The sequence below is a fragment of the Thalassophryne amazonica genome, chromosome 13, assembly GCF_902500255.1.
Source record: "Thalassophryne amazonica chromosome 13, fThaAma1.1, whole genome shotgun sequence".
NCBI classification, from domain to species: Eukaryota; Metazoa; Chordata; class Actinopteri; order Batrachoidiformes; family Batrachoididae; genus Thalassophryne; species Thalassophryne amazonica.
Genome location: NC_047115.1, coordinates 67,708,084 through 67,724,558, shown reverse-complemented (window position 1 = coordinate 67,724,558; position 16,475 = coordinate 67,708,084). Strand labels below are relative to the sequence as shown.

General features: G+C 40.4%; 1 protein-coding gene across 1 annotated transcript in view; it reads right to left on the bottom strand.

The window, feature by feature from the left end:
* Nucleotides 1-16,475, bottom strand: part of cdh1 (cadherin 1, type 1, E-cadherin (epithelial)) — a 63,647-nt gene that overhangs the window by 21,984 nt on the left and 25,188 nt on the right. Inside the window, exons 7-9 of the mRNA XM_034184637.1 lie at nucleotides 12,477-12,621; nucleotides 8,639-8,811; nucleotides 5,777-5,905 (exon numbers count right to left, since the gene is read on the bottom strand). Of these exons, the coding sequence (XP_034040528.1) occupies nucleotides 5,777-5,905; nucleotides 8,639-8,811; nucleotides 12,477-12,621 (447 nt within the window). The remainder of the gene's footprint in view (nucleotides 1-5,776; nucleotides 5,906-8,638; nucleotides 8,812-12,476; nucleotides 12,622-16,475) is intronic.

The following is a 16,475-nucleotide window of genomic DNA, read 5'->3' as shown; positions in this document are numbered from 1 at the left end:
CCTCCCACACTTGTCCCTTTAAAGTGTGGGTTTTCGATTCACAGCATCCACTCAAAATGTCTCATTTTTTAAACGCAGTTCAAAGATAGACAATCCAGTACAGTCCAGCCGGTGTGCGCCGTGCGCCAGGCTGCTGTTCACCTGTGCTCCAGAGTCATTAAATGCACCAGACCAGCTAGAACAGAACCACGGGTTCCTGGATCACCTCACCGCTTCCTCTTGCTGGCTTTATTTCTTCAACAGCATTTTTACACAGTGATCCAACTTTTAACTTTGTGTTCGTCTGATATGTCTGCAAAATCGCACTCTGCGTTCATAGACAGTCGCCTCTACACTCCTCGCTGGCTTTATTTCTTCCGCAGCTTTAAACAGTCATTTTGATACCATGATCAAACTTTTAACATTGTGTCTGTCAGTTATTGACTGCAAAAATCACTCTTTGCAAGCTGGCGCACTGCGTAAATGCTCTTACTGCGCACGAGTCACTGTGTCAGTACGCACAGAGCATACCTCATCTAATCCATTAACAAGATGCAAAGTCTATCATAAACATACTTTTACAGCAGCTTATAAAGAAGGAATGAACATGCAACTGTTTTACCAAGCTATTCATACAAATTCTACACTTCATGGAGCAGGAGAGAGACGGGACAAAAAGGGTCCAGATAAAAGAGTCCTCTGATTCCAGAAGCGATTAGACGTGTTTTCAACATCCAAGCTCTGACAGAAAATGATTAATCTAATACAAAATAATTATTTTATATACAGCATCCAGCACACAAAGCAGGTGGAATTGTGTGCAAGAGGGCTGAGCCTGTCCAAAATAGCCTGTCCCATCCTCGTAGGTGCTAGGCCTCAGATAATGGTCTTTTAGCAGCCTTGTCCTCACCACACACACATCTCTAAAATCCTTGTTCGTCCTCATAGTACTTCATACAATCTGCCCCACACTGTTGTTGCTAAATTTTGAACTTCCTGAAATTAGCGCCACGCTCAGAGATGGGCCTTGTTAGCCGAATATTCTGACTCTAAGAGCATCTCGGAGCCATTATTCTCCCACAGTTGCTGAATACCTCTTATACAAAAAAGAAAAAAAAAAAAACTGAAAAAGAGACATGCTGCATGGCTCATTATTCACTGTTCATTATTTGGTGGGACCAGGGCTCGACTCCACACAGCCACTGGACTTCAAAGAATTTAGATTTTAGCAAGGAAAATGGTTGAGAAGCCTTGACACTTGAACAAGGGTTTGTCTTACCATTGACCCCATAAACTTAACAATACTGCTAAGCCAATTAATTGTGTTACTTATATAACTTTTTAAATTAGTTAATCTTTTGGATTAACCCAGCACACATGGTAGTACTGCATCATTTTGAGTAGCATTCCAGTTAGCCGGTTTAGCATGGCGGCTTCTCCTGTCTCTCCCGCACTTTTCTGCTCTGGGTGTGAAATGTTTAGTTATTCCTCGGCCTCCTTTAGCAGTAATGGTACTTGTAATAAGTGTAGCTTATTCGTAGCTTTGGAGGCCAGGCTGGGCGAATTGGAGACTCGGCTCCGCACCGTGGAAAATTCTACAGCTAGCCAGGCCCCTGTAGTCGGTGCGGACCAAGGTAGCTTAGCCGGCGTTAGTTTTCCCTCTGGCAGATCCCGAGCAGCCGGGAAAGCAGGCCGACTGGGTGACTGTGAGGAGGAAGCGTAGCCCTAAACAGAAGCCCCGTGTACACCGCCAACCCGTTCACATTTCTAACCGTTTTTCCCCACTCGGCGACACACCCGCCGAGGATCAAACTCTGGTTATTGGCGACTCTGTTTTGAGAAATGTGAAGTTAGCGACACCATAGTCAATTGTCTTCCGGGGGCCAGAGCAGGCGACATTGAAGGAAATTTGAAACTGCTGGCTAAGGCTAAGCGAACATTTGGTAAGATTGTAATTCACGTCAGCAGTAATGACACCCGGTTACGCCAATCGGAGGTCACTAAAATTAACATTGAATCGGTGTGTAACTTTGCAAAAACAATGTTGGACTCTGTAGTTTTCTCTGGGCCCCTCCCCAATCGGACCGGGAGTGACATGTTTAGCCGCATGTTCTCCTTGAATTGCTGGCTGTCTGAGTGGTGTCCAAAAAATGAGGTGGGCTTCATAGATAATTGGCAAAGCTTCTGGGGAAAACCTGGTCTTGTTAGGAGAGACGGCATCCATCCCACTTTGGATGGAGCAGCTCTCATTTCTAGAAATCTGGCCAATTTTCTTAAATCCTCCAAACCGTGACTATCCAGGGTTGGGACCAGGAAGCAGAGTTGTAGTCTTACACACCTCTCTGCAGCTTCTCTCCCCCTGCCATCCCCTCATTACCCCATCCCCGTAGAGACGGTGCCTGCTCCCAGACCACCAATAACCAGCAAAAATCTATTTAACCATAAAAATTCAAAAAGAAAAAATAATATAGCACCTTCAACTGCACCACAGACTAAAACAGTTAAATGTGGTCTATTAAACATTAGGTCTCTCTCTTCTAAGTCCCTGTTAGTAAATGATATAATAATTGATCAACATATTGATTTATTCTGCCTTACAGAAACCTGGTTACAGCAGGATGAATATGTTAGTTTAAATGAGTCAACACCCCCGAGTCACACTAACTGCCAGAATGCTCGTAGCACGGGCCGAGGCGGAGGATTAGCAGCAATCTTCCATTCCAACTTATTAATTAATCAAAAACCCAGACAGAGCTTTAATTCATTTGAAAGCTTGACTCTTAGTCTTGTCTATCCAAATTGGAAGTCCCAAAAACCAGTTTTATTTGTTGTTATCTATCGTCCTCCTGGTCGTTACTGTGAGTTTCTCTGTGAATTTTCAGACCTTTTGTCTGACTTAGTGCTTAGCTCAGATAAGATAATTATAGTGGGCGATTTTAACATCCACGCAGATGCTGAGAATGACAGCCTCAACACTGCATTTAATCTATTATTAGACTCAATTGGCTTTGCTCAAAATCTAAATGAGTCCACCCACCACTTTAATCATATCTTAGATCTTGTTCTGACTTATGGTATGGAAATTGAAGACTTAACAGTATTCCCTGAAAACTCCCTTCTGTCTGATCATTTCTTAATAACATTTACATTTACTCTGATGGACTACCCAGCAGTGGGGAATAAGTTTCATTACACTAGAAGTCTTTCAGAAAGCGCTGTAACTAGGTTTAAGGATATGATTCCTTCTTTATGTTCTCTAATGCCATATACCAACAGTGCAGAGTAGCTACCTAAACTCTGTAAGTGAGATAGAGTATCTCGTCAATAGTTTTACATCCTCATTGAAGACAACTTTGGATGCTGTAGCTCCTCTGAAAAAGAGAGCTTTAAATCAGAAGTGCCTGACTCCGTGGTATAACTCACAAACTCGCAGCTTAAAGCAGATAACCCGTAAGTTGGAAAGGAAATGGCGTTTCACTAATTTAGAAGATCTTCACTTAGCCTGGAAAAAGAGTCTGTTGCTCTATAAAAAAGCCCTCCGTAAAGCTAGGACATCTTACTACTCATCACTAATTGAAGAAAATAAGAACAACCCCAGGTTTCTTTTCAGCACTGTAGCCAGGCTGACAAAGAGTCAGAGCTCTATTGAGCCGAGTATTCCTTTAACTAGTAATGACTTCATGACTTTCTTTGCTAATAAAATTTTAACTATTAGAGAAAAAAAATTACTCATAACCATCCCAAAGACGTATCGTTATCTTTGGCTGCTTTCAGTGATGCCGGTATTTGGTTAGACTCTTTCTCTCAGATTGTTCTGTCTGAGTTATTTTCATTAGTTACGTCATCCAAACCATCAACATGTCTATTAGACCCCATTCCTACCAGGCTGCTCAAGGAAGCCCTACCATTATTTAATGCTTTGATCTTAAATATGATCAATCTATCTTTATTAGTTGGCTATGTACCACAGGCTTTTAAGGTGGCAGTAATTAAACCATTACTTAAAAAGCCATCACTTGACCCAGCTATCTTAGCTAATTATAGGCCAATCTCCAACCTTTTTCTCTCAAAAATTCTTGAAAGGGTAGTTGTAAAACAGCTAACTGATCATCTGCAGAGGAATAGTCTATTTGAAGAGTTTCAGTCAGGTTTTAGAATTCATCATAGTACAGAAACAGCATTAGTGAAGGTTACAAATGATCTTCTTATGGCCTCAGACAGTGGACTCATCTCTGTGCTTGTTCTGTTAGACCTCAGTGCTGCTTTTGATACTGTTGACCATAAAATTTTATTACAGAGATTAGAGCATGCCATAGGTATTAAAGGCACTGCGCTGCGGTGGTTTGAATCATATTTATCTAATAGATTACAATTTGTTCATGTAAATGGGGAATCTTCTTCACAGACTAAGGTTAATTATGGAGTTCCACAAGGTTCTGTGCTAGGACCAATTTTATTCACTTTATACATGCTTCCCTTAGGCAGTATTATTAGACGGCATTGCTTAAATTTTCATTGTTACGCAGATGATACCCAGCTTTATCTGCCCATGAAGCCAGAGTACACACACCAATTAGCTAAACTGCAGGATTGTCTTACAGACATAAAGACATGGATGACCTCTAATTTCCTGCTTTTAAACTCAGATAAAACTGAAGTTATTGTACTTGGCCCCACAAATCTTAGAAACATGGTGTCTAACCAGATCCTTACTCTGATGGCATTACCCTGACCTCTAGTAATACTGTGAGAAATCTTGGAGTCATTTTTGATCAGGATATGTCATTCAAAGCGCATATTAAACAAATATGTAGGACTGCTTTTTTGCATTTACGCAATATCTCTAAAATTAGAAAGGTCTTGTCTCAGTGATGCTGAAAAACTAATTCATGCATTTATTTCCTCTAGGCTGGACTATTGTAATTCATTATTATCAGGTTGTCCTAAAAGTTCCCTGAAAAGCCTTCAGTTAATTCAAAATGCTGCAGCTAGAGCACTAACGGGGACTAGAAGGAGAGAGCATATCTCACCCATATTGGCCTCTCTTCATTGGCTTCCTGTTAATTCTAGAATAGAATTTAAAATTCTTCTTCTTACTTATAAGGTTTTGAATAATCAGGTCCCATCTTATCTTAGGGACCTCATAGTACCATATCACCCCAATAGAGCGCTTCGCTCTCAGACTGCAGGCTTACTTGTAGTTCCTAGGGTTTGTAAGAGTAGAATGGGAGGCAGAGCCTTCAGCTTTCAGGCTCCTCTCCTGTGGAACCAGCTCCCAATTCGGATCAGGGAGACAGACACCCTCTCTACTTTTAAGATTAGGCTTAAAACTTTCCTTTTTACTAAAGCTTATAGTTAGGGCTGGATCAGGTGACCCTGAACCATCCCTTAGTTATGCTGCTATAGACTTAGACTGCTGGGGGGTTCCCATGATGCACTGAGTGTTTCTTTCTCTTTTTGCTCTGTATGCACCACTCTGCATTTAATCATTAGTGATTGATCTCTGCTCCCCTCCACAGCATGTCTTTTTCCTGGTTCTCTCCCTCAGCCCCAACCAGTCCCAGCAGAAGACTGCCCCTCCCTGAGCCTGGTTCTGCTGGAGGTTTCTTCCTGTTAAAAGGGAGTTTTTCCTTCCCACTGTCGCCAAGTGCTTGCTCACAGGGGGTCGTTTTGACCGTTGGGGTTTTTCCGTAATTATTGTATGGCCTTGCCTTACAATATAAAGCGCCTTGGGGCAACTGTTTGTTGTGATTTGGTGCTATATAAATAAAATTGATTGATTGATTGATGTACTTACGGATGACTGAGTGAAGACTGGTGCATGGTCATTGCTATCAGTAACAGTGATGATCACTTTTGATTTTCCAGTAAGTCCAACTCCCCCCAGATCTGCTGCCTGTACTTCCAAAGTGTACTCTGGGTTTGTCTATTGGGAGAAAAAAATTGAGCTTTCATAGCATTCAGACATTGTATTAAAACTTCAGCATAACACCGCTTTTCAGCCTTTTTCGAAAAGTGCAAATGAGTGCATCAACTTTTTTTTGGCTGAATAATGGTCCAAGATGTTTACCCCTCAATGAACAGCATCACTAATATGAAGCGTCAAAATATCAAGATTAACATAACAGGCTGCATAAAAGGATTTCTCCAAATAACCCTCCTCCCATTTTATTACCAAATTTGTTTCAGTTTTCTTGTGTAATGAATGGGATAACATTTTAATATTAAGTTTTAGGGCTGCAGCTATCTATTTTAGTAATAAAGTATTCTATCGATTATTCTGGCGATTAATTGAGTGATCAGATAAAAAGTACTTTTGCATTTTTAACAGTCCAGGGCTCTCCCCAAGCAATGGCACAATGTCACTGCATCATCACAGAGCTTGTCAAATTTAGTGTATCCTTTTCTGTTTTCCTGGGTAAATTTTTTTTTTTTTTTTACATCTTTACAAGTCTCCAGGTGGACACCATTCAGAAAATTCAGATGGCTTTTAGGGATGATTTTATGGGGATTACACAGATTAAGGAGTGCTCCAGCCGGTTTAAAGACCGCCCACAGCATCTTAGTGTGGGCAGATGAGTGGTGGGATGCACCACAGAGCCGCTCAAGGCACGGGACAAAAGCACCTCCGTGTTGGTCTCACAGGACGGCTTTCAGATGGCTTTCGGTGGCTTTTCAGTCGTGTGACTATCCGAGAAATTGTGCATGAGCTGGACATGCCAGAACATGTCCTGTGAGGCTCCACCGCGACGTTGCTTTGCGCCATGCGGCTCCACCGCGACGCGTGGAATTCCTCCCCTCCTCTTTCCATGACAAAAACTCCTGTAACAGTGGAATGTGCCGAAAAGTCTTGATGTCCACGTCTTCTGCCATTTTTGTGGAAGTCAGACGACGTCCCGGATCAACAAAGCTTTCACGTTGGAAATGATCTGGTTGTTTCAGCGGGGTTTCAGCCTGTCGATTGGCGCTCGGAGAGCGCCGCGCTCTCAGAAGCTGTGGGCGGACATTAAACTGGCTGGAGCACTCCTTAATCTGTGTAATCCCCATAAAATCGTCCCTGAAAGCCATCTGAATTTTCCGAATGGTGTCCACCTGGAGGTCTCTCACAGTTTCTGGAAAAATTTGATCCAGCAAAGCTCCAAATCGTTCAGACATTTATTCGCAATAAAAATCCGACGAGAGGGGTGGACCACTGCTCACAAGTGAATGACGCAACCGACAGGCGTGAAAAAACTCACGCATGCGCACGAAGGTTCAAGCTTGGCTGATGCAATCACATGTGATTCAAATCGATATGGTTTTTGCAAAAAATAAAAAGGTCTGATACTTTTCTAACAGACCTCGTATATGTGTACAACCCCTGGCAAAAATTATGGAATCACCGGCCTCGGAGGATGTTCATTCAGTTGTTTAATTTTGTAGAAACAAAAAAGCAGATCACAGACATGACACAAAACTAAAGTCATTTCAAATGGCAACTATCTGGCTTTAAGAAACACTATAAGAAAACAGTAAAAAAAAAAAAAAATTGTGGCAGTCAGTAACGGTTACTTTTTTAGACCAAGCAGAGGGAAAAAATATGGACTCACTCAATTCTGAGGAATAAATTATGGAATCACCCTGTAAATTTTCATCCCCAAAACTAACACCTGCATCAAATCAGATCTGCTCGTTAGTCTGCATCTAAAAAGGAGTGATCACACCTTGCTGTTGCACCAAGTGGACTGACATGAATCATGGCTCCAACACGAGCGATGTCAATTGAAACAAAGGAGAGGATTATCAAACTCTTAAAAGAGGGTAAATCATCACACAATGTTGCAAAAGATGTTGGTTGTTCACAGTCAGCTGTGTCTAAACTCTGGACTAAATACAAACAACATGGGAAGGTTGTTAAAGGCAAACATACTGGTAGACCAAGGAAAACAAAGCGTCAAGACAGAAAACTTAAAGCAATATGTCTCAAAAATCAAAAATGCACAACAAAACAAATGAGGAACGAATGGGACATCTTAGTGGTTTCAATCACTAGTGTCCTCCTGCAATGACCATTCAGTTTTGTCTGGAGTAGACTGCTGTCTACTCCAGACAGACTACTTGTCTTCATAAATTAAGTTGAAGACATTCAGTGACAGGGAAACGATGTATCCATCCACCTGTCAATGCACCCGTTTCATTTCACCTCCATTGTGGTGGTGCACAGTGGCAAAATAAATTGCATCACGTGTCACTGAAATATTTTAATCTGAGATATTTTAAGTGGACTTACTGGCTGTTTAGTGACCCCGAGACATAAGTTGGGTCCACTCCTCCAGCCAATGCAAAGGAGTCGGTATCGGGTTATTTGGTCACGTGACATTTTGCTGATTGGCTGAGACTCTGCTCTCTGATTGGCTGCAGACTTTGTTTACAACATTGCACTGGTACCAGTCTCTGGAGGAGTGGAACCAACTTACATTTTCGGCGGTTATGCAACAGCCAATCACAGAGCGTGGCGTGATAGCCAATAGCGGCGGACGTATCAGATGGACCAATCACAAATATGTTTTCAAAAACACGCTACCAGTCTTTGTGTAAGAGACTGTGGTACCAGTGCTACCCCTAGACAGTGACCTATTTTGAGTTATTAGTTTTTAGTTAAGCATGTTTAATGCCTTACCTCTCTGTCTAATCCATGAGCAATATTAAGGAGGATGGCTCCACTCCTTGCGTTGATGAAGAACAGGCCTACTGGCTCCTCTGGCGTCTGGCTGATAATACTGTAGGCAATCTCTGCATTGTATGTAGTATTGTCGTCAGCATCTGTAGCCTCAACAGTCACCACTGGGAAACCTTGAGTGTATCCACATGTCATATCCATTTAGCATAGCTTTACAATATAGACAGATCTTGTGTATATATATATATATACACACACACACACACACACATATATATATACACACACACACACACACACATATATATATATACACACACACACACACACACATATATATATATACACACACACACACACACACATATATATATATACACACACACACACACACACATATATATATACACACACACACACACACACACATATATATACACACACACACACACACACACATATATATACACACACACACACACACACATATATATATACACACACACACACACACACACGAGGTCTGTCCATAAAGTATAGGTCCTTTTTATTTTTTTCAAAAACTATATGGATTTCATTCATATGTTTTTACGTCAGACATGCTTGAACCCTCGTGCGCATGCGTGAGTTTTTCCACGCCTGTCGGTGACGCCATTCGCCTGTGAGCACTCCTTGTGGGAGGAGTCGTCCAGCCCCTCGTCGGAATTCCTTTGTCTGAGAAGTTGCTGAGAGACTGGCGCTTTGTTTGATCAAAATTTTTTCTAAACCTGTGAGACACATCGAAGTGGACATGGTTCGAAAAATTAAGCTGGTTTTCAGTGAAAATTTTAACGGCTGATGAGAGATTTTGAGGTGACACTGTCGCTTTAAGGACTTCCCACGGTGCGAGACGTCGCACAGCGCTCTCAGGCGGCGTCAGCCTGTTTCAAGCTGAAAACCTCCACATTTCAGGCTCTATTGATCCAGGACATCGTGAGAGAACAGAAGTTTCAGAAGAAGTCGGTTTCAGCATTTTATCCGGATATTCCACTGTTAAAGGAGATTTTTTTAATGAAAGACATGCGGACGGGTCCGCGCGTCGGCTCGCAGCCACCACGACCCTCCGCCACAGGAAAAACACCTCCGTTGGATCCCTTAAGGACAAGTTGGAACATGTCCAGCTGTTAAACAATTTCTCATATACTCACTCCACTGAAAGCCATCAAAAGCCGCCTGGATTTTACAAATGGTTATCAACATGGAGGTGTTTTTCCTGTGCCGCCGCTCCGCGCCGGCTGCGTCCCGACGCGCGGACCCGTCCTCACGTCTTTCATTAAAAAAATCTCCTTTAACAGTGGAATATCCGGATAAAATGCTGAAACCGACTTCTTCTGAAACTTCTCTGTTCTCTCACGACGTCCTGGATCAATAGAGCCTGAAATGTGGAGGTTTTCAGCTTGAAACAGGCTGATGACGCCACCTGAGAGCGCAGCGCGACGTCTCGCACCGTGGGAAGTCCTTAAAGCGACAGTGTCACCTCAAAATCTCTCATCAGCCGTTAAAATTTTCACTGAAAACCAGCTTAATTTTTCGAACCATGTCCACTTCGATGTGTCTCACAGGTTTAGAAAAAATTTTGATCAAACAAAGCGCCAGTCTCTCAGCAACTTCTCAGACAAAGGAATTCCGACGAGGGGCTGGACCACTCCTCCCACAAGGAGTGCTCACAGGCGAATGACATCACCGACAGGTGTGGAAAAACTCACGCATGCGCACGAGGGTTCATGCATGTCTGACGTAAAAACATATGAATGAAATCCATATAGTTTTGAAAAAAAAAAGGACCTATACTTTATGGACAGCCCTCGTATATATATATAAAAAACTACTTGTATCTTTCTTCAGTAAATATCAGGGGTATTCAAATAAAATTTACATAGACCCATTTAGAGAAAATTTCTTGAAGTAAAGGTTCGGAAGCTCATAACATGTATTTATTGTACTATATATTTACATAGCCTAGTAGTTGCATCAACATCTGCGTGTAATCAATACCAGACTGTCAAATGAAATGAATTTAATACAATTCAAAAACTTCTTGACAATATTGTCACATAACAGAACATATATGTATAACTGCAGATATGTATAATGTTCTCTCATTGACTAAATAAATTACGGATCACCCACACAAGATATCACAATTTCAGCTAGAACAATGGGCATAGTCAAACTCCAAAGACTATATCAAAGTAAACTATATAACAATTTTAAAAACCAGTCGTGTTTTGGAGGTACCTACTTGCTACTCTTGTACCAAATTTCAGTTCAATAGCTTTGAAAACTGCTGACCACTGGCTTGAGGTGGCATTTTCCTAATTTTCCTACCATGGCAGCCATATCTGAAATCAGACTACAAAGAATAGACGCCTCATGGACTGCTGGAGCTATTGGAGCTGATGTATCAGCCGGCCGTCATCTTGGCTGGGTCCCTATTGTGCCCCCAATGCATTTATTTGTACTGAGGAAGGTGTATCCCCAACTACAATAATCTGTAACTCCCCAAATTTTTACCCAATTTTCCCATAGTTTGGTTTGTTAGAAACAGCAGAGATTCCGTTACGATACTGGATGCTGTCACATTAAAAATATGTACTTTCATGCTGAAAGTACTGTCTTATGCTCTTTAACAAAGACATATGGTATGGCATATAGATAAATGTATAAATTAATTAAATAATTTAGTAAAGAAACAAGTCTCTCTCTCTCTCTCTCGATGAATCAAAAACACACATCCAAGATGTGTAAAACAGCATGTTGGATCAAAGTGAGACAAATATTAAAGCAGAAATCTGCAAATATTAAAGCAAAAATCTGCACAGCCTAAGTGCTCCCATGCAAAAAAAAACAAAACAAAAAACAAAACAAACAAACAAAAAACAAACAAACTTTTATTAGACACCCCTAATAAAATAAAAAAATAGTTTTTTTTTTTTTTTTTGACATGGGAGTGCTTAGGCCATGGGTTGAAGCAATAAATTTTCATCTGACTGAAATTTTTTCTTGGCAAAAATCAATGCCAGCAATTCCCTAAAATGGGGCGTAGTGGGGGCACATGCTCTTTTTTCCCCTCAAAGAGGATTAACACATTATACAGCATACAAATCTATTCTAAATAGCCTCTAAGGAGAGAGACAAAGCATAAAAAGAATGCAAAACTTGAACATAAAGGTACATAAAAGGGTGGTGGCGGTGGGGGGTGTAGTCTTGATTCTAGGGAGTCTGGAGGTGCCCCCCAGAACATTTTTTAAAGACCAAGTCAATTTTTGTGTATTCTGGTGAATTTTAACAGGTATGAAGCCCTCTGAAACAAATACAACTCACTTCAAACTGTTAAGTAAAAACATAGTATTAACAACTCACTTCAAGAAATAATGGCATATAGATCTCCAAGCAGATCCATATCTGCTTACCTCACTAATCCCCCCACCCCCATAAAGTATAGTTTGGTGCACCGAAAGGTCCATCTGTACTTCAATCACCTGTTTTTGCACAGTCCCATTTCATTATGTTATATTTATTTAACAGTACTATAGTTTTGCGTTTTTGACTTTTGAATATTACAGAAGTGTTTTTTCTTTTCTTATTTATGCACCAACACCACCACATCCAATTCCTTGTATGTGCGAGCTTACTTGGCAATAAACTCTTAAATATAGCTAGCAAGTCATTATAGCTCCAGTTTTTCTGACCAAACTCAGTAGTCTCATTTTGAGATATGGAGGTCCCATTTATCCATTTGTACTTTGAAAAACAACATACATTAGTTGAGTTTTTCCATAAAATCTGCTTGCAGTACCTTTTGATGAGGCTTCAGGCACTTCTGCACGAAAGGTGTCTTGAATGAAAACAGGTTTGTTATCATTCTGGTCAAGTACTTTCACGATAAGGTCCATGGGGTCTTCTGCCTTTCCTGATCCCAGTATCTGAGCCCTTGCTTTCAGCTGCACACACAGAAAAATATATGCATTATATTCAGGGGTGTGAGTGGCAAATTGGAAAAAAGGAGGAAAAAAAAAAAGGGGGAGGTGGTCTAGGGGAATGCTTCCCTGGAAAATTTGTACAACAGGTTTTTTTTTCCTTGCATTTCAGCATACAAATTTGGGCAAAAAGAATACATGATTCCAACAGCATAAATTGTTCTACCACATTACACACTTTTACAACATGGTTAAAAAAAAAAAAAAAATCAAAAAACTAAGCTATAACCTCTGGCAAAAATTATGGAATCACCGGCCTCGGAGGATGTTCATTCAGTTGTTTAATTTTGTAGAAAAAAAGCAGATCACAGACATGACACAAAACTAAAGTCATTTCAAATGGCAACTATCTGGCTTTAAGAAACACTATAAGAAATCAGGAAAAAAAATTGTGGCAGTCAGTAACGGTTACTTTTTTAGACCAAGCAGAGGGGGGGGGGGGGGGGGGGATGGACTCACTCAATTCTGAGGAATAAATTATGGAATCACCCTGTAAATTTTCATCCCCAAAACTAACACCTGCATCAAATCAGATCTGCTCATTAGTCTGCATCTAAAAAGGAGTGATCACACCTTGGAGAGCTGTTGCACCAAGTGGACTGACATGAATCATGGCTCCAACATGAGCGATGTCAATTGAAACAAAGGAGAGGATTATCAAACTCTTAAAAAAGAGGGTAAATCATCACGCAATGTTGCAGAAGATGTTGGTTGTTCACAGTCAGCTGTGTCTAAACTCTGGACCAAATACAAACAACATGGGAAGGTTGTTAAAGGCAAACATACTGGTAGACCAAGGAAGACATCAAAGCGTCAAGACAGAAAACTTAAAGCAGTATGTCTCAAAAATCGAAAATGCACAACAAAACAAATGAGGAACGAATGGGAGGAAACTGGAGTCAATGTCTGTGAACGAACTGTAAGAAACCGCCTAAAGGAAATGGGATTTACATACAGAAAAGCTAAATGAAAGCCATCATTAACATCTAAACAGAAAAAAACAAGGTTACAATGGCCTAAGGAAAAGCAATCATGGACTGTGGATGACTGGATGAAAGTCATATTCAGTGGTGAATCTCGAATCTGCATTGGGCAAGGTGATGATGCTGGAACTTTTGTTTGGTGCCGTTCCAATGAGATTTATAAAGATGACTGCCTGAAGAGAACATGTAAATTTCCACAGTCATTGATGATATGGGGCTGCATGTCAGGTAAAGGCACTGGAGAGATGGCTGTCATTACATCATCAATAAATGCACAAGTTTACGTTGATATTTTGGACACTTTTCTTATCCTATCAATTGAAAGGATGTTTGGGGATGATGAAATCATTTTTCAAGATGATAATGCATCTTGCCATAGAGCAAAAACTGTGAAAACACTCCTTGCAAAAAGACACATAGGGTCAATGTCATGGCCTGCAAATAGTCCGGATCTTAATCCAATTGAAAATCTTTGGTGGAAGTTGAAGAAAATGGTCCATGACAAGGCTCCAACCTGCAAAGCTGATCTGGCAACAGCAATCAGAGAAAGTTGGAGCCAGATGTTTGTCACTCATTTAGTCCATGCCTCAGAGACTGCAAGCTCTTATAAAAGCCAGAGGTGGTGCAACAAAATACTAGTGATGTGTTGGAGCGTTCTTTTGTTTTTCATGATTCCATAATTTTTTCCTCAGAATTGAGTGATTCCATATTTTTTTTCCCTCTGCTTGGTCTAAAAAAGTAACCGTTACTGACTGCCACAAATTTTTTTTCCTGATTCCTTATAGTGTTTCTTAAAGCCAGAAAGTTGCCATTTGAAATGACTTTAGTTTTGTGTCATGTCTGTGATCTGCTTTTTTTCTACAAAATTAAACAACTGAATGAACATCCTCTGAGGCTGGTGATTCCATAATTTTTGCCAGGGGTTGTATAATAAAGGATTATTAACCAAGCACGAGGTCTGATATTCCCGTACACACCGAGCAAGTGAGGTTAATAATTTGTTTATTATATAGCTGTTCGGAGCTGTGTTTTCATCTTGTATGTCCACTTCGAGCTCATTTGCTGTTAATTCCTCCAGTTAAAAACTCGTCAGTGTAATAAAATTCGCTCTTCGTCCTCTTCGTCACTCAATTTCTTTGTTCGCTTTTTGTTTTATTTCGCGCCGTGAAAATTGTAAACAAAGTTCCAACTCTGATACGCAATCTTGACCAATTGTCATTTCAGGTAGTAAAAAGTCAAATTTTGAGCAATCAAAACTGTCAGCCAAATATTAGTCAACTACATACTTCACATTCAATATCAAAATTTAAGTATCTGAAATGGGAGCAGGGATTCTTTTCTGGCGATAGTAGGCTTTTGTTGACAGAGGTCTGGTAGCTGTTCCATGCCCCCAGAAAATTTAGGGTTTTTGTGTCCAGGGATGCATTCTAGAGGTTTTTTTTTTTTTTAATGATTTTCTCACCCCAATCCCCCATGTGTTTTTATTTGTATCTTCTTTTGCATTTTCACCTTTTCTTTGCCTTTTCCTTTATCCCAAATTGATATCACAGCCTACATGTTTGTTTGATAAGATTACTAACCACAAGAGCCATAATCATTTTCATGTTTTTGGATTCCCTCATCCTAACTAACCTGATTTTAAAGCTGGAACCCCAAACAGCCCCAGTAATGCCCAAACTTAGACAATGCACTAAAAATAAATAAATAAAAATTGCTTCACATCTAGGGCTGTGAAATGAAAATTGTGAAATCCGAGGAAAATTTGCAGGGGTCTGGGGGGGGAACAGCTCCCCAGGAGCCGGGGTCGAGGGCCTTGTGGGGCCCCAGAATTAAATTTTTATCCAATGATACTTTTTTCAGCATCTCCTAGAAGAACAAATCTCAAAATTAGTGGATATTTAAATGATCCTATATTCAACCTTTTATTTGACCTGTCAGTGATGATGTTGAAATAACAGAATAAGACATGGAAGTAGGACCTGGAATGATTTTCCTTTCAATTGTAAACCAAATTATGCATTAACTCAGAACAATTAAACTACATGAAATTTATGAAAACTGAAAAGACTGTTACAGCCTTTCAAAAACCACAGCTAAAGCTTGTAGAATATTTGGAAAATCATGGTAAAATAGCATTAACAAAGCTTACAGTAAAAAGTCACATTCTTGTGTAAATTCATGTAGCCTAAAATCCATTCAAAGCCACAATGTCTTTTTTACAATGAAAGAAAGTCTAGATTAGTGGAAAAAAGTCACATAATCTTGTCTAAAATCCTGTTTGAACAGCAGAATGTTTATTTTCCAGGGAGAGAAAAGTTCTTACTGTGTTTACTGAGAGAACACAGTTCACTTTTCCCATTTATCTTTCAGGTGTGTTGATGAAGCCAGCGACAATTCCACAGATTCTTGTCCTTATAAGACTTTTTCAAACAGTCTTTCTTGCCATCTTCTCTCTGTGTGACGTCAGTCCGTGACACAGACATGCTGCACAAATCTTATTTTAAAAACTTGAAAGCTCTAAAAGTTTGGGATGTCCACATGCTAAGTTTAGCTTCAGTGTCTTGCAGGAGCCCCACAGCGTCGCCGCAGCAACCAACCAGTCCTGCTTTACGTCAACTGTTGTAACAGCTACGCTTTGAGTGGCATTTTTCCTCCATGAAACTGATTTGTATCTGTAACACAGATCAGTGTCCGTGGACTTATAAAACTTACACGACCTTGTAAAAAAAGAGAACGCTTTGCGATAAGCATTTTAAAAACTCAGTGATGTTCACGATTAAAGAGTACATCACTAACACCCCACCCCCTCCCCATGATGAAATCTGTGGAGTTTTC